This window comes from Thunnus albacares, chromosome 3, assembly GCF_914725855.1.
Source record: "Thunnus albacares chromosome 3, fThuAlb1.1, whole genome shotgun sequence".
NCBI lineage: Eukaryota > Metazoa > Chordata > Actinopteri > Scombriformes > Scombridae > Thunnus > Thunnus albacares.
Window position 1 is genome coordinate 34,915,240 of NC_058108.1, and position 17,344 is coordinate 34,932,583.

Here is a 17,344-nt window from a genome sequence, read left to right on the forward strand (position 1 = left end):
TTTTGAAACTTTTTATGTCCGTGTGTATCTGAAGTCAATACATCGATCTGTTCTCATTAACAATGTTATTATATTGATTAGAGAACTAATATTATCCAGTAGGCTGTAATAACGGCTTCAAGTCTAATTCTTCATTTAACCCTCTCAGTGCCTCCCTCTTAAAGGCCTTTACACACTGGACGCCATATATTTATATATATTTTTTTTCAAACTGTTTGTGTCATGAGGACTTTCACACAGAACATGAACATTACGAGGCGAAAAAGCGATTTCTGAGTTTTCACACTGAATAAAAGCATCAACCAATCAGGAAGAGTAATCTGCACAGACAGCTGTTTCAGGGTGTTGAGTATCCTGCTGTGTGTGTTTTGAACTTATTTACTGTATCTATATTGATTGATCAGACAGGTAGGTTTACTCACTACGGTGGGCGGAGAAATAAAGCCAATGAATCAATACATTGATCATCACCATGTATTTATAAATACAAACACTGTGGATTTCTTCCCGTGGAGTCGACATGCAAACTGTTTAGGTTCAGTAACTTCCTGCTGTCAGTCAGCCTGGTGAAGCTTCCCAGGAGCTGCAGCTGATCATCGGTCGGAGATCATCATCATCTTCATCATCACTGGAGGATGATGTCAACATCCTCCAGTGATGATGATGATCTTGTCCTTCTTCTCCTCACTCAACAAAAGAAAGGCCTTAAGGAGCAATTTCTCCACATCTCTTCCCCTCATTCTGACAAAAACACCTTCTCAATTCTCACATATTTAAGGGAAGAAACAGATAATTAATTTCCTTAATTCACTACACCTGGATAGATCTTTTATGTTCTGCTATTCTTTGTTTGAGTTCTCTTGATGTTTTTCCTGCGTGTCCTTTTGTCCACAAGGTCACGATAATGAAGAAATGACATCATTGTTGTTTCTTCCTTCCCTCCTCCTGCAGAGCCTGTTTCAAGAAGCTGCCGCGCATCCTGAGCTTCAACACCATGCGATACACCTTCAACATGGTGACCATGATGAAGGAGAAGGTCAACACCCACTTCTCCTTCCCGCTGCGCCTCGACATGACGCCCTACACCGAGGACTTCCTCATGGGGAAAGGAGAGCGCAAAGAGGGTTCGTTTAAACACACGTACACCACGCTGTAAACTCTCAGACGTTCAGACTCTTGTGGCGTTGACGCTGCGTTTTACGTTTACATCAACATACCTGCAGCCATTTTTATGTTGCTACTAATAACACAATGTACTTTCTTATTTTAACTTGTGGGAAGCGTCAGGTTTTATTGGACAAAAATATTACTGAAAAACAGGGATGCAGGATATTATCAGTACGTCATCAGTATGGGACGATAAAAGCTCTAAATATCGGCATCGGCGAATTCTGCCGATTATGAGAGGCCGATATGTCGCCTTCTCCTCCACAGACTGTTTCACCCTGACGGTCCCGGTGTTTCCTCCGCAGGCTGAACTTCACTCAGCTGCCCGTCAAACCAGCTGCTTCTTCCTACTTTAACCTGAATCACAAACCGGGGCTCGGTGCTCCACACAGAGAGCCAGGGCTAACGTTAGCTAAGAGGCTAGCTGGCTGTACCTCCCTCTGGTCATGCTGCGGCTAACGCTCCGCTAGCCTCCCAGCTGGCCCCGGAGTGGCCGGAGCACGGAGTCCCGGTTTGTTATTCAGGTTAAAGTGGGAAGAAGCAGCGGGTCTGACGAGCAGCTGAGTGAAGTGCAGCCTGCGGAGGAAACACCGGGACCGTCAGGGTGACACAGTCCACGGAGGAGCTGCTGCACAGATAGGAAACACCTCGGCTGACAGGATGTACCACTCTGTTGGGGAAAAAAACTTCTTCTATTTGGTTTATAACGGTAGTTGGCAACCAGCGTATTAGGTGCATTACCGCCACCTTCTGCTCCGGAGTGTGGACCAGAGATTAAATCCTGCACATTAATCCTGTCTGTCTAATAAACTCAATGAAAACTCTGCTGCTGCTCCCACTTGGCAGGTTCATTAAAGTTTTAATGCTGAGCTCCTGAACTCCAGTCTTCCTCAGTTCTTCCTTCATATATTGTCTTTCTTGATCATACTTAGTACAATCTATGCTTGCATATGTAATAGTCTCCTCAGCCAGCTGGAAAAAAAAAGCATATATCTGTATCAGCCACAGTCAGTTGGAAATATCAGCAAAAAGTCCAGTATCGTGCATCCCCACTGAAAAATAGTGTTTTGGTAACTTTATGACTCTTATTTGAACGGGTTCCTGAGCGGTGTCGTCCGTGTGTCGCAGGTTTTCGGGAAGAGGGCGAACCAAAGGTCACGGAGAGCTATGAGTACGACCTCATAGGAGTCACGGTGCACACGGGCACAGCGGACGGCGGCCATTACTACAGTTTCATCAGAGACATCGTCAACCCGCACGCCTACAAGAACAACAAGTGGTGAGAGGAGAAGGAAGCGTGTCACAGTAGAAATAACGAGTAGTTTGTTCATCGTTAATTACACAGATTCAGGTTGAACACATGTTGGGTTCTCGCAGGTACTTGTTCAACGACGCCGAGGTGAAACCCTTCGACTCGGCCCAGCTGGCCTCCGAGTGCTTCGGTGGAGAGATGACGGTACGAGCTGCAGGCAGAGGACAAAAAAATAACAAAACATCATTTCATCTTCTGATTTCACTGACTTCGGTTTGTCTTTCAGACTAAAACCTACGACTCCGTCACTGACAAGTTCATGGATTTCTCCTTTGAGAAGGTGAGGAGTGTTTCCAGTAGAGCTGCAGTGATCTTCAGCAGCTGTTTGGATCATTTTTTTTTAAGAGAAAAGGACAAATATCTGCTGGTTTCAGCTCCTCAAATGTGATCATTTAATACTTTACTGTCACACATGACTGTAAAGTTAATATTAATGAGAAAATAAGACAAACTTTGACTGTGAAATTATAACAGTCACTGTTTTCTTACATCTTCTGGATAAAATGATGAATCAATAATGGAAATAATGTTTAGTTGCAGCCTTTGTTTCCAGACTGTTTATTAATGTTTTTGCTTGTTTCATCACAACTTAAAACAAGCTAATAATGAAACATGTGTTGGACCTGCAGACACACAGTGCCTACATGCTCTTCTATAAGAGAGTGGAGCTGGAGGAGGAGAACGGGAAGGACTTCAGTTTCGACGTCTCTCCTGATCTGCTCGAGGTAACGCGGAGCAGCTTTTAAGTTTTTTAAAGTATTTATATTTACACTTAAATCTTCAGTTTTTAGATATTTGAACACGTCTGCTGCGTCTCTTTCAGTGGATTTGGCACGACAACATGCAGTTCCTCCAGGACAAGAACATATTTGAACACACATACTTCGGGTCGGTGTCGATTCTTTTACCTTGTTTATTCACAAGATGTTTAGATGAATCATAGTTGGTCTCTATAACCACTAGTGATTCCATGACGGCTGATAATTCATATTAACACAGTTTACAGTCTTAGTGGTATAAACTGTGTGTTTGTTCTTCTCTAGTTTCATGTGGCAGCTCTGCAGCTGCATCCCCAGCACTCTACCAGACCCCAAAGCCGTCTCCCTCATGACGGCCAAAGTAAGAAAAATATAAATGTTCCTTATTTATAACATGAAGGGAAGGAATAGAGACACTTATCAGAGAGAGAGTTTTGATCTGGTTTTGGTATTTCTGCGTAAAAAAATACATTTTTGTTGAAGTTGTATTGAAGTCAGAAAAAAAATCACTGAAAATGGAAACTTGGTGTGACGGCCTGAACACACTGGAAGCGTCTGACGTTAAACTGTCTTGACGCGTCTACTCAGACCTCGATTTTTAGAGCGTCAAATGAGGAGCCAGTGACCAAAACTGATTTCTCTGCAGCCGAAAAAGAGAGAGAGAGAGAGAGAGAGAGAGAGAGAGAGAGACAGCGTGGCGATGGTCGAGCAAGGAGAGCGAGCGGTAGCGAGAACAAAACCTCTGAATGAGAGAAATAAAACGTTATATTCTGATTATTTCACAGCCGTCACGTTTTAAAGCACAAATAAATAAGCATCAAACAGTCAACAGATGATTTACTGTGGACACAGACGCTCTTAGTTTCACTTTCCTCCTCTGCATTTCAGTCATTACATCTGACTAACGCAGCGGTTAATATGAAATGATAAATCTGTGTCATTCGAGCATCAACAGTCAGTCATCGCTCTCGGTGTGTTTGGGCCTGTAGAGTTTAGTCTAGTTTAGTCTTAGTGCTGTTTTACATCTTTTGCTCTTTGTGTTGAACTTTGTGAGAAAAAGTTTCAAAATTTTCAAGTCAGATTCAGAAAAGCTGATTTTAAATGAAGTGAATGATGTTTCCTGTTATTAATTTATTTAAAGGATTGTCGACGGAAGCTTAAATCAACTGTTTTATCTTCAAATCTTATTTCTAAAAAGAATCGAGTCTTTAAATCACTTCAGTCTCTTGTTTTCTGTGTTTAAACACTAACATGAATTAACTTTTCATTTTCAGCTCAGCACATCGTTCGTCCTCGAGACTTTCATCCACTCAAAGGAAAAGGTGATTTATATTAAACCTCTGGTTGCACATGTGGGTTTTAGTCCAGACGGTAGATTTGACTGATTCAGTAAATCTGTGAAACTGTTATTAATTCTTTCTTACAATGTTGGTCTTAACTTATTAGCTTCCTGATAGTATTTCACTCAGTTTTATTGCTGACATCTTGAACTGTAACAACATTACTGGAACAAAATCAGATTAGAAAGAAAAGATGTGTTCAAATAAAAACAAACAAACCTTAAAACTGCAGAAAGTATTAAATAATGTGTTTGTACTTCCTGTAGTTGTTTCCTTCAGTTTATCAGTTGATGAGTTTTACACGTTTGAACAGTGGAGACGTTGAGTAACAACAACAGTAGAACTAATCATAGTAAACGTGTGTTTGCGTGTCGACAGCCCACCATGCTGCAGTGGATCGAACTCCTGACCAAACAGTTCAACAACAGTCAGGCCGCCTGCGAGGTCGGTGCTCTAAACGCTCTCTATCTACTGTCTGGTATTAGATTTATTGATTATGATCTCTGGTGAACCTGACTTTCTCTTCTTCAGTGGTTTTTGGATCGGATGGCGGATGACAACTGGTGGCCGATGCAGATCCTCATTAAGTGCCCCAATCAGATTGTAAGACAGGTAAGTTATTAATCATCACATTTGTTTTATTATTATTATATTATATTCTTTCTATTATTCACTTCCTGTTTCCTGTTTCCTGTCCTCCGTCTGGTTGATCTTATTTTCCCGCCGAGTTTCATCTTCATATCTTTTCATGTCAGAAACACACAGTTGATCCTCTCTGTCTTCCTCTCTTCTTCATCCTCCAGATGTTCCAGAGGTTGTGTATTCACGTCATCCAGCGGCTGCGTCCGGTTCACGCTCACCTCTACCTGCAGCCCGGCATGGAGGACGGGTACGTCACACCTGCAGAAATCACTGCAGCTTCATGTTTGAACCTGACTAAACACACAAGCTTAGATTTAAAATGACTTTTTAGTATTTTGACTCTTTTTATTCCAGGTCTTCCAACATTTTTATTGTATTTTTATTGTATTAAACCAATTTAAATGTGGTTTAGCCTTTAAATTAGAAGTTAAAACAGATTTCAGCCTCTCCTCCTGAGTCAAGAGAAGTAAATAATTTGAAAACTAAAATTTAGGAACGTTGCACCAACAAACAAGCCGTTAATTTGAGTATAAATGGGACTCTGCGTCGTCATGCCATCGGAGGTGTGCAGCACAAGCAGACAGTGTTGTGTCTGTGATATCAGATGGCGACAGAGATCCAGACAGGAGCCTCGTGTCACTCAGTGTCTCTCTGTGTGTCTCTGGACTCTGAGAAAGATTAATGGCTCCACATCACTGAAACACACACACACACACACACACACACACACACACACACACACACACACACACACACACAGTCAATCAGCTGATTTATTAATGGAAGGACAGAGTCAGTATCTTCAGTCAGGTGCTGGTCGGTCGCAGGAACATATATGGTGAAAATGAACCGCCGCACACTGAGATGACTTTATTAGGATTGAACAACGTGTTCAGCCTGTAGCTTCAGGTTCGCTCTACATCTGAGTCACATGACTAATCATCACTGTCTCCATTTTTTTGTCAAAGTGGATGTTTTACAATAAAAATACATATAAAAAAAAAACATGACATGATAAATGTTACACAAAGTTACAAGAATTACACCATTATACATGATTAAACTTGATAAGAAAGACGACCTCCCGTAAACAACTGACTGAAGGATAAGCTAAATTAATTTTAATTAGCTTTAATTTATTAATCGATTAATAAACTCTCCGGTTGCAGCTTCTGAAATGTGAATATTTTCTGATTTCTTTACTCCTCCATAATAAACTAAACATCTTTGGCTTTGTTGGGACAAAACAAACATTTTTAGGTTTCACCTCTTGAGATTTGGGAAACATTTTCCATTTTATAGATGAAACTATTTGACAAATTAATCAATAATGAAAATAACTGTTAGTTGCAGCTGTAGACCTCAGGCAGAGTTTCAAAATAAAAGCATTAAATTTTTGAGGCAGCAGTTTGTGTCGGACACATTAACTCACCTGAAACATCTTTCCTGCTCAGCTCCGATGACATGGACGGTCCGGTGGAGGACATCGGCAGCCGATCCTGCGTCACTCGCTTCGTTAAGACTCTCCTGTCCATCATGGAGCACGGCGTCAAGCCGCACAGCAAACACCTGACCGAGTACTTCGCCTTCCTCTACGAGTTCGCCAAGATGGGAGAGGAAGAGGTCGGTCTGAACTTCACACACACACGGTTTCATTTTATGACAAAGGATTTGATTCGATGTTTAAGACAAGAACATTTTTTTAAGTCGTTAGTGTTTTGGTGTTTTTGTGTCCACAGAGTCAGTTCTTGTTGTCACTACAAGCCATCTCCATCATGGTGCATTTCTACATGGGAACCAAAGGACCTGAGAATGTAAGTTTACACACTGAAGACTTGTTGATTTGTATAAATATCAAAGAATCACATCTCAAAATCATCATAATTTGTTATATTTCTCATGTAATTTCTTCCTGAGATGAATCTTGTTACACATCAGTTCATCCTGTGACATCATAGTTTCAGCTGTTAGAAGAATACAGACAGTAAACTAATAAAGACTAACAAAGAAGAAGTGAATGACGAGTGTCGTCCTTCCATCAGCCTCAGGTGGAGGTTTTGTCGGAGGAGGAGGGAGAGGAGGAGGATGAAGAGGAGGACATCTTGTCTCTGGCCGAGGAGAAGTATCGTCCCGCTGCTCTGGAGAAGATGATCGCCCTCATCGCCCTGCTGGTGGAGCAGTCTCGCTCCGAGAGGTACGAATACAGGAAACACGACACGATAGACATAAATGTTACTTTACGTTTTCTTTCTCTTTGCAGCTTATTTTTCATCAGTTGTCTGTTTATTATTATTATGTAATCTCAGGAATGTTATCAGAGTCGTGTTTGTTTCCGTTAATGATCCAGTAGTAACACCGTCCTCACTTCCTGCTGCCAGGTAGGTCTCAGTATAGATGACCAAGTGGTCAGTTTGTCTAATTAGCAGCAGATGTTTCCTGTCAGCAGAGGTAGAATCTGATCAAATGTCTGACGAGAGTTTCACTGACCGACAGTCAAACTCAACGACGGGAAACGTTGGAAAGCATCGCCGGCTCCGTGTTCCTGAAGCCGAGCTGTTTGATGAAAGATCTTATTTATGAGTAAAGCAGCAACTATTATTTTCACTATCGATTAATCTGATGATTTATTCTCTCAATTTAAAGTAAAATGTGGCATCTTTAAATATCTTGTTATACTGTTAAACCCCAAAATGATCAGTTTACTCTCAGTGAGAAGCTGAATTTTAGGAAATGTATTTATTCCTGAAAATAACTTAAACATTTAATTGATTATCAAATAGTTGCTGATAGTTGTCGATCAAATCTATTTATGAGCCTCGTTAAGACAAATTACTTTCACATTTTTATGGAGTAAAACTTATGATTTTTGCTGTGAAGATGTTAATATCTGAACCCTCGTCTCTGTCGTCTGGTCGGTCAGTTAAAGAGTTGAAGTTCTTTTCTTTGTAACGTTGTTAAAACGTCACCTTGACGACGTCTCTCCTCCGTCCAGACATCTGACTCTGTCTCAGAGTGACATGGCGGCGCTGACCGGAGGGAAAGGCTTCCCCTTCCTCTTCCAGCACATCAGAGACGGCATCAACATCAGGCAGACCTGCAACCTCATCTTCAGCCTCTGTCGCTATAACAACCGCCTGGCCGAACACGTAGGTTCACATCCCATAAAAACATAGAAAACTGGTTGTGTGTCTGTCGTGTTTTGTTAGTTCTGGTTTTTGCACAAACGGCAGTTTAAGCAGCTAAAACATGAACATGTGATCGACGTCCTGACGAGTGTTTCTTCTCTCTGCAGATTGTGTCGATGCTCTTCACCTCTATTGCTAAGCTGACTCCTGAGGTAAGCAGCACACACATGAAACTCTCTGCTCAATTTATTCATAGAACAGTGAAAACAACAAAATTAACTCAAAAAACAACAAAAGAAAGAGGAGATAGTTGTTTCCCTGCTGTCCTCTAGTCCAGGATACTCAACTATAGAGATTAAAGGTCCAAAGGTCCAGTAAAGGTGCATTAAATGATGATATTTCAGTACAAAAGGTCCAGAACTCCACAATTTATGTATTAATGGAAGATGTGACGCCTTTGTTTTGCAACCAAATCCTCAAACTTGAGCATAAAAAGGTGCCAGACAGAGACGCAGCTGTAAGTGTTTATTAACGAGTTCTTCACTGATTCATTGATGAAACCTTTACAGTTATCCTGCAGAGTCTTGATATCTGGTCCTGATCCAGACTAGAGTCAGCATGTTGAGTATATATGCTTTAGTGGAATCTCTTCATACTGATAGTTTCGGGGGGTTTTTTGGTCATTATTTGACATCCATGTATTAAAGATAAAAACCTTTTTAAACTATTTATCTGCTTTTTGGAATCATGAGCAGCTGCACCTCCTACAGTTTCAAGAGGTTTCTGTTACTGATGATGCTGCTGCCGTCATTCAAAGTTGAATTATTTAAATTATCAGTGTATAAAAGTAACTTTAAATCACCTTTTTTTTTTTTTGCATCAGGCTGCGAATCCGTTCTTCAAGCTGCTGACGATGCTGATGGAGTTTGCGGGCGGACCGCCGGGGATGCCCTCCTTCGCCTCCTACATCCTCCAGAGGATCTGGGAGGTAAATTAATAATCAATAATTAGGTCGAGTATATCTGAGAGGGACGATGCTCAGTGATCAGCTGACTCTTTAACAGAGATCACATGCAGTAAACTAAGAATAAAACACAGTCACGGATGAAAATGTTTCTTGAATGTGATATTTAAATGCAGCATCTGTAGATTGAAGTTGTCTCGTAAGTCCAGGATACATAAAAAGTTTATTTATTTAAGGTTGATTATTTCTGCTATAAAACAAGAGAGAATAAAAAGGTTCACATGAACTCTCAGAGCATCTTCAAACCTGTGTAGTTTAGTCCTCAGTGAGCTTCAGCTGCTAAATGACAGGAAGTCATAATGAATCTCGTGTGTGTTTCTCCCGTCAGGTGATCGAGTACAACCCGTCTCAGTGTCTGGACTGGTTGGCTGTTCAGACTCCCAGGAACAAACTGGCCCACAGCTGGGTCCTGCAGAACATGGAGAACTGGGTGGAACGCTTCCTGCTGGCACACAACTACCCCCGAGTCCGCACATGTAAGAGCCGCGGCGTCATGACGGGCTTTCATCCAAACTTTAGTAGGAGTTAAAACGACTACAAATAAACTTAAAGATGTGGTGATGATGGTTCTGATCAGTTGGAGGAGAAACGGCTTTGTTTCATACTTTCTTCCACTTACTGGTGTTCATCATTTTTTTGATTTGAATGATTTACAAAACACATAAAACGTATTTTTCAACAGTTTGAAACAGTTTCCACTCATCAATTCAACTGTTTTAATTACTTTTTATTCAGTTTATTTACTAATAAATCACTTTAATCCATTTAAGACTAAACATCAAAGAGGTTAAAGACAAAAAAGAAATATAATAATCTGTCTTTACACATATAAAGCATTAAATTAGAGCTGCAACTAATTATTTACATTATCAATTAATTAAGTTAATTGTTTAGTCAATGAAAAGTTAAAAAATTGTGATAAGATGTCTTCTGACAGTCTAACATGTTAAGATCTCAGTTTACTGTCAGATATGACAAAGACAGATGTCAGAAGCTGGAATCAAAGAACATTTGGTCCTTTTGCTCGACAACAATCTATCAGAATAGTTGCCAATTAACTTTCTTTTAATCAATTAATCGTTGCACTTTTACATCTAATCAGTCGTCACTTTGCTGCAACACTTTCTACTTTGTCATAAAGCTGAGTAAACCTAAAACCAGAAAGATAAAAACTGAACTCGTTAGTCTCGTTTTCTTAATTGGCTTAATGAAGCAGATCCTAACGGCAGCTGTGTCTCCTCCCTCCAGCGGCGGCGTACCTCCTCGTCTCTCTGATCCCCAGCAACTCCTTCCGTCAGATGTTTCGCTCCACGCGTTCCCTCCACCTGCCGACCCGCGAGCTGCCGCTGTCGCCCGACACCACGGTGGTCCTCCACCAGGTCTACAACCTGCTGCTGGGGCTGCTGGGACGCGCCAAGCTGTACGTGGACGCCAGCGTGCACGGGACCACCAAGCTGGTGCAGTACTTCAGCTTCATGACCTACTGCCTCATCTCCAAGACGGAGAAACTCATGTTCTCCGGATACTTCATGGACCTCTGGAACCTCTTCCAGGTACATTTACATCCTTTTTAGGTTTTTTTCTGACATTTAAAACCAATCAGTTAATTGAAAAATGTCGTCTCTCTTCTCTGTTTTCAGCCCAAACTGTCGGAGCCCGCCATCGCCACCAACCACAACAAGCAGGCGCTGCTGTCCTTCTGGTATAACGTGTGCGTGGACTGTCCGGAGAACGTCCGGCTGGTGGTGCAGAACCCCGTGGTGACTAAGAACATCGCCTTCAACTACATCCTGGCCGACCACGACGACCAGGAAGTGGTGCTGTTCAACCGCGGCATGCTGCCCGCCTACTACGGCATCCTGCGCATGTGCTGCGAGCAGTCGCCCGCCTTCACCCGCCAGCTGGCGTCGCACCAGAACATCCAGTGGGCCTTCAAGAACCTGACGCCACACGCCAGCCAGTACCCCGGGGTGGGTGGAGAGACGCGGTTTATCGGATCAGTTTCAGCAGAAATGAGTTTGATTTTCAAAATAAGATGTAAAATATAGCAAAAGGCTTTCAAACTCAGTTCATGTCTGTTGTTTTTAGGAGGTTTTAAATTCGTATTTATTCACAGGATTAACTTTGTGTGTGTGTGTGTGCGCGTGTATGTGTGTGCGTGTGTGTGTGTGTGTGTTTGCAGGCGGTGGAGGAGCTGTTTAACTTGATGCAGCTGTTTGTGGCGCAGCGAGCCGACATGAGAGAAGAAGAGCTGGAGGACGTCAAACAGTTCAAGAAAACAACCATCAGCTGCTACCTGCGCTGTCTGGACGGACGCTCCTGCTGGACCACGCTGATCAGGTCAGGACACACGAACACACACACACACACACACACACACAGGTGTTTGTTTCATGTGTGAGCTGTGCGTCCACCGGCGTACAGACGTGTTGTGTATCGTGGTCTGACTGTGTAGGAAGGTTAAAATCCATCTGAGAAAGTTGACAGAAGAACAAGAAGATTTAGTCATTTCATATTTTAACGTTAGAGACTGAATACCACACCGTCAGGAGTTCTAACACCCGGTTCTGTTGTTCCTCTCAGTGCCTTCAGGGTTCTGCTGGAGAACGACGAGGACCGACTGCTGGTGGTCTTCAACAGAGGACTCATCCTCATGACTGAAGTAAGATCAAGACAATAAAACATGTTGCATAAACAGACATTCATACTCAAGAAATTCTTTTCACTGCATTGTGGGTATTGATGGATCCTGAAAAAGTCAGAAAGCTTCTAAAATTAGCGTTAAATAGTAATAAAATGTATTAAATGCCAGGTTTTCCCATTATGCCACACTGCATGATCAGTCATTTTAATATTTGGTTCCTAAATTTGCTTTAAATTCAGTCATAAGAAGAGTTAAAAAGTCTTAAAGAACAGGTTCATAATTTTCCATGTGTGTTAAACCAGCAGTCAGGTGTCCATATGAACAGTGAAAGATGTTTTCCTCGCTGTAATCATTCCTCCTGTTCATACTGGATATTAAAAGATCCTTCAAATGTGCTTTCAATGGAAGTGATGGAGGATAAAAATGCATTTAAAAGTCTGTGTGAAGCTTCTATTCAGCTTCAGCAGTCTGAGTTAGTCATATCAAGTGGATATCTGACACATTTACAGTCTTTTTAGCATCAAATTCCCTCTTTGTGTTTCCTCAGACAGTGTTTCCCTGTTGAGCTGTGGTGGAAGTATAGTAACAAAAAGAGGAACTTTGGCACTAAAAAGACTGTAACGTTGAAAGATATCTACTTGATTTGACTCATTTGGACGCTGAAGCTTCATATTAGCTTCAGATAAACTTTTAAATACATTTGTTGCTCAGAAGGAGGACTGTGGATTTTGTCCTTCATCACTTCCATTGTAAGTTTATTATGAAGGGACACTAAATGAATAAAAAAGAAGATATCTCTGGTTCTGCTGCATCGATTATGATATATTTATTTTGTCAGATTCACAATTGTTGGTTCACTGGGAGTCTGACAGCAGTGCAACGATAAATCAGTCAACTACTAGAAAACCACTAGAGGTTCAGTTACTGTTTAAACACAAGCCTGAAAACTGAAAACAAACACATGAGGAGTTTAAATATGTTTTTATCGTTCTTGTTCATTATAAACAAAGAAAGCCATGCATCACTTCATGTTTACTACCGAGTACACTTTAGAGCAGAATTATATATTCAGAAGACTCTGATGTTAATTTACAGTTACATTGTGGATCACTGGTTTGTGAGGAAACATCACTGCAGTTGTTGTTCTGGTTAATAAACTGTCTGTCTGTCCTCTGCAGTCCTTCAACACGCTGCACATGATGTACCACGAGGCGACGGCGTGCCACGTCACCGGAGACCTGGTGGAGCTGCTCTCCATCTTCCTGTCTGTCCTCAAAGCCACCCGGCCGTACCTGCAGCGCAAAGGTCGGCCCGCCTCACTGTGACCACACCTGAAAGTCTAATACAAGTTACACAGAATTAAAGAATAAAGGGAATATGCAGAACAACAAATGTCTTCTACTGTAAAATAAATGATCAAAAACACCTAAAATAAACAAATATAACAGTAGATATATATATATATATATATATATATATTTTCTGCAGATGTGAAGCAGGCTCTGATCCAGTGGCAGGAGAGGATCGACTTCGCCCACAAGCTGCTCACCCTCCTCAACTCCTACAGCCCTCCTGAGCTCCGCAACGCCTGCCTGGGTAACACACACATCAATCAGTGTCTTATTACATCCAACAGCTACACAGAGGTCATGTGCTGCACGCTCTTTGACACTTGTGGGTAGAGAAAACACTGCCAGTAGGAAGAGTAACTACACACAAAACACATCATGTTACATCTCCGGCTTCATGTAGTTTGTTTTTCTTGCTGTATCTGTTGCACTGTGAAGCTGCGTGATAAAAGAGACTGTAAATATCATAAAAAGTCTGACAACAAACAGGTTTTCCTGTCGTGTGTTGATCTGTTTGTTCTGTTTCCTGTAGATGTGCTGAAGGAACTCGTTCTTCTGAGTCCACACGACTTCCTGCACACTCTGGTCCCCTTTCTGCAGCACAACCACTGCACCTACCACCACAGCAACATCCCCAGTGAGTCTCTTCATCTTCATCACCACCTGTCCTGCTCTCCATACTTATTAAAAACAGATCAAAGCCCCTACAAAATCATTTTAAAAGTATTTTGCTCTGTTAGATTTTTACGATGGAAAAACCTCAAATTTTGTTTTCCTAACTAGAACACTAAATTGCAGTTTTGTCTACTGCATCGTATATATCTGCTCCGTAAATCACTTTTCTGTGTTCCTGTGTCTTAACTCGATAAACTACTGTTCCGTCATCCGCTTACATAGCTGGAGTCTTTATTTCTATACAGCAAATCAACTCTTTTAATCTTTTAATGAAGCGATAACGTGTCGTTCTATTACCAGCAGAGCAGACGGTCACACTGAGCCTGATTGCATCCTGCTACACAACAACAATAACAACAACAACCCACCTTAGCTTTCCTGCTTAAGTCTCCTTCTTATCTAACGTACAAACATGAACACGTCTTCTCCTGCAGCTTAGCTTGTTGAACGAGCCACTAAAGAAACATTCACTGGAGGAAATAGATATATTAGCTAATTAGCTGCTCAGCTGCAGCACATTAAACAACATGTAAACATACCTGCAAATGTCACTTCAGACATTTCATCATACAGTCTAACACTGGCAGCCTGCCAGCTGCTGTCAATCAAACACAGACACTGACACGCCCCCCAGCAGCTGTCAATCAAACACAGACACCGACACGCTCCCCAGCTGCTGTCAAACACAGACACCGACACGCCCCCCAGCTGCTGGTAATCAAACACAGACACCGACATGCCCCCCAGCAGCTGTCAATCAAACAGACACCGACACGCCCTCCAGCAGCTGTCAATCAAACACAGACACGCCCCCCCAGCAGCTGTCAATCAAACACAGACACTGACACGCCCCCCAGCAGCTGTCAATCAAACACAGACACCGACACGCCCCCCAGCAGCTGTCAAACACAGACACCGACACGCCCCCCAGCAGCTGTCAATCAAACACAGACACGCCCCTCCAGCTGACTGAGGCTAAAAGCAGCATTTCTAATATTTCCCCAAAGACTTTTTTCTTCTATTCTAATAATACAAAACTATTAACAAAACATTTAAAAAAACATTTTGACATTATTTTTGACAGCAAAGAAAGAACTTCTGAAACAGAACCTAAAGCCAAACAAACTTATTACATTTTTAAAATATTAAGGGAAGCTTGAAAGGAGGGATCTGGTAGAATTTGAGCCTTTTTATTGATGTCAGGTTTAATTATGTCTGCTGTGTGTCGTCCACAGTGTCGTTCGGCCCCTACCTGCCGTGCAGAGAGAACATCAAGCTGATGGGAGCCAAAAACAACATCCGACCTCCGAGACCAGAACTCAACATGTGTCTGCTGCCCTCGATGGTGGAGAGCAGCAAGGTACGTTCACCCGACGGCTGCAGCTCTGAACCCGTCACCTCTCTACTACCTAATCCAAGCTTCTGCAGGCTTCCAACTCTGCGTTTGTCTCAATCTCTCAGGGTAAAGACGAGGTGTACGACCGCATGCTGCTGGATTACTTCCTGTCCTACCACCAGTTCATCCACCTGCTGTGTCGCGTCGCCATCAACTGCGAGAAATTCACAGACACGCTCGTCAAACTAAGTACGCATCATTTCAAACATGTTTCATTTGCATACATTTATGTAAGCAACTGTCAAAAAAGCAAATATATAAGATGTAGAACATTGAGAAACAAGACTATACTTAAAACATTGTGTGTATTTTCCCTTTTCCTTAATATTTTTTCTCCCTGACACTCTGTATTTGTCTCTCAGGTGTGTTGATAGCGTATGAAGGACTTCCTCTTCACCTCGCTCTCTTCCCCAAACTGTGGACGGAGCTCTGTCAGTCACAGGTACTTTTACATTATTGTTCTTTCAACTCATTTGGATACTTTAACACAAGACAAACGAATCAAAACTGCAGTTGTAGACAGACTAACTGCACACGTTCAGAGTCGGTTTGGTTTTTCTCTCCTCTTTCAGTCTGTTCTGGCTAAAACGTGCGTGAAGCTGCTGTGTGAGGATCCGGCCTTCAGCGAGTACATCAAGTGCATCCTGATGGACGAGAGGACGTTCCTCAACAACAACATGGCCTACTCCTTCCTCACCTGCTTCCTGCACAAGGTACACAATCATAAACCTGACATTTTCTTTTTTTTCTCCTGTTATACAAGCGTATGTAACATCTATGAACGCAGGTTTAGATAAGCCGTCTCACTCTGTGTGTGTGTGTGTGTGTGTGTGTGTGTGTGTGTGTGTGTGTGTGTGTGTGTGTGTGTGTGTGTTTAGGTCCAGGTGTTGTCTGGTCCCAGCTGCTCCAACCTGATTGGTGTTTTGGTGACGAACCTGCTGAGTGAACAGAGCAGCCTGCAGCCTGAACTGGCCGCTCACCGGCTGGAGCTCAGCAAGACCAGCGGCCTGCTCAACGCCGTACGAACACACACATTAAAAAAAAAAACCCTGAACCCCAGAACAACTGCTCATGTTTTCCAGATGTTTTCAGTATTTCTCTCTCTCTCTCTCTCTCTCTCTCTCTCTCTCTCTCTCTCTCTCTCTCTCTCTCTCTCTCTCTCTCTCTCTCTCAGGACTTGAGGGCGTTGGTGTTGCTGCTGTCCGTCCAGCCGCCGCAGGTCGTCGACCCCGCCCTCTGCCCCGCCCTGCAGGAGCTGCTGGGTCGCTGTCGTGTTTGTGTCCAGCAGCGCAGCGCTCTGGAGCTGGAGGCCAAGGACCACAAGGCCAAAGGTACAACACACACACACACACACACACACACACACACAGTTTCTAAACTGCTCAGCGTCCATCTGATGCATGCTGGGATACCGAACACACACTTTATGTTAAATAGCTTTGCTCTGTCAGAGGTGCATAGTGTTTTACATGCTCTTAAAGGGCCAGTGCACCAAATTAAGCAAAATAAACATATTTTCTCACCTCGCTCCAGCAGTACGAGGGCTGCCACTTTTAATTTGAAAAGCAAAATACTGTTTGAACGTGAGAAATAATGGTGATTCAGGGTATGAGTACAACAGGAGCCTAACGTGTACCATCACTCGATCTATTTCATATCGTTAATGAACGGATCAATATTCATCCTTCACTCGTTCTTTCTACCACAGAAACATGTTGACTTCATGTTCTGCAGATGATCCAGTTAGTTTCTGTTAAAAGATGTTGCTGCAGAGTTTTTCTACAACGTTAAAAATATAAACAAAATGATACATTACAGGACTGCAACTGATAATCATTTTCATTATTGATTAATCTGTTCTTTTCTTGATTCATCGATTAGCTGTTTGGTCCTTAAAATGTCAGAAAATGAT

General features: G+C 42.3%; 2 protein-coding genes across 4 annotated transcripts in view; one reads left to right on the plus strand and one right to left on the minus strand.

Moving 5' to 3' along the window:
- ifngr1 (interferon gamma receptor 1) overlaps nt 1-17,344 on the minus strand; it is a 467,767-nt gene that overhangs the window by 218,773 nt on the left and 231,650 nt on the right. The gene's annotated exons all lie outside the window — the stretch shown is intronic.
- The window catches only part of usp34 (ubiquitin specific peptidase 34), a 79,077-nt gene that overhangs the window by 60,486 nt on the left and 1,247 nt on the right, over nt 1-17,344 (plus strand). For all 3 annotated transcript variants that reach the window (XM_044341627.1, XM_044341635.1, XM_044341646.1), the window contains exons 47-77: nt 952-1,124; nt 2,296-2,446; nt 2,545-2,623; nt 2,706-2,759; nt 3,109-3,204; nt 3,303-3,367; nt 3,523-3,598; nt 4,512-4,559; nt 4,956-5,021; nt 5,109-5,189; nt 5,381-5,466; nt 6,674-6,842; nt 6,959-7,033; nt 7,262-7,413; nt 8,212-8,365; nt 8,512-8,556; nt 9,228-9,332; nt 9,697-9,844; nt 10,617-10,921; nt 11,009-11,338; nt 11,551-11,708; nt 11,952-12,030; nt 13,191-13,317; nt 13,501-13,608; nt 13,894-13,998; nt 15,272-15,396; nt 15,498-15,621; nt 15,795-15,874; nt 16,005-16,145; nt 16,311-16,451; nt 16,607-16,763. In XM_044341627.1, coding sequence (XP_044197562.1) covers nt 952-1,124; nt 2,296-2,446; nt 2,545-2,623; nt 2,706-2,759; nt 3,109-3,204; nt 3,303-3,367; nt 3,523-3,598; nt 4,512-4,559; nt 4,956-5,021; nt 5,109-5,189; nt 5,381-5,466; nt 6,674-6,842; nt 6,959-7,033; nt 7,262-7,413; nt 8,212-8,365; nt 8,512-8,556; nt 9,228-9,332; nt 9,697-9,844; nt 10,617-10,921; nt 11,009-11,338; nt 11,551-11,708; nt 11,952-12,030; nt 13,191-13,317; nt 13,501-13,608; nt 13,894-13,998; nt 15,272-15,396; nt 15,498-15,621; nt 15,795-15,874; nt 16,005-16,145; nt 16,311-16,451; nt 16,607-16,763 — 3,803 coding nt within the window. The remainder of the gene's footprint in view (nt 1-951; nt 1,125-2,295; nt 2,447-2,544; nt 2,624-2,705; nt 2,760-3,108; nt 3,205-3,302; nt 3,368-3,522; nt 3,599-4,511; nt 4,560-4,955; nt 5,022-5,108; nt 5,190-5,380; nt 5,467-6,673; nt 6,843-6,958; nt 7,034-7,261; nt 7,414-8,211; nt 8,366-8,511; nt 8,557-9,227; nt 9,333-9,696; nt 9,845-10,616; nt 10,922-11,008; nt 11,339-11,550; nt 11,709-11,951; nt 12,031-13,190; nt 13,318-13,500; nt 13,609-13,893; nt 13,999-15,271; nt 15,397-15,497; nt 15,622-15,794; nt 15,875-16,004; nt 16,146-16,310; nt 16,452-16,606; nt 16,764-17,344) is intronic.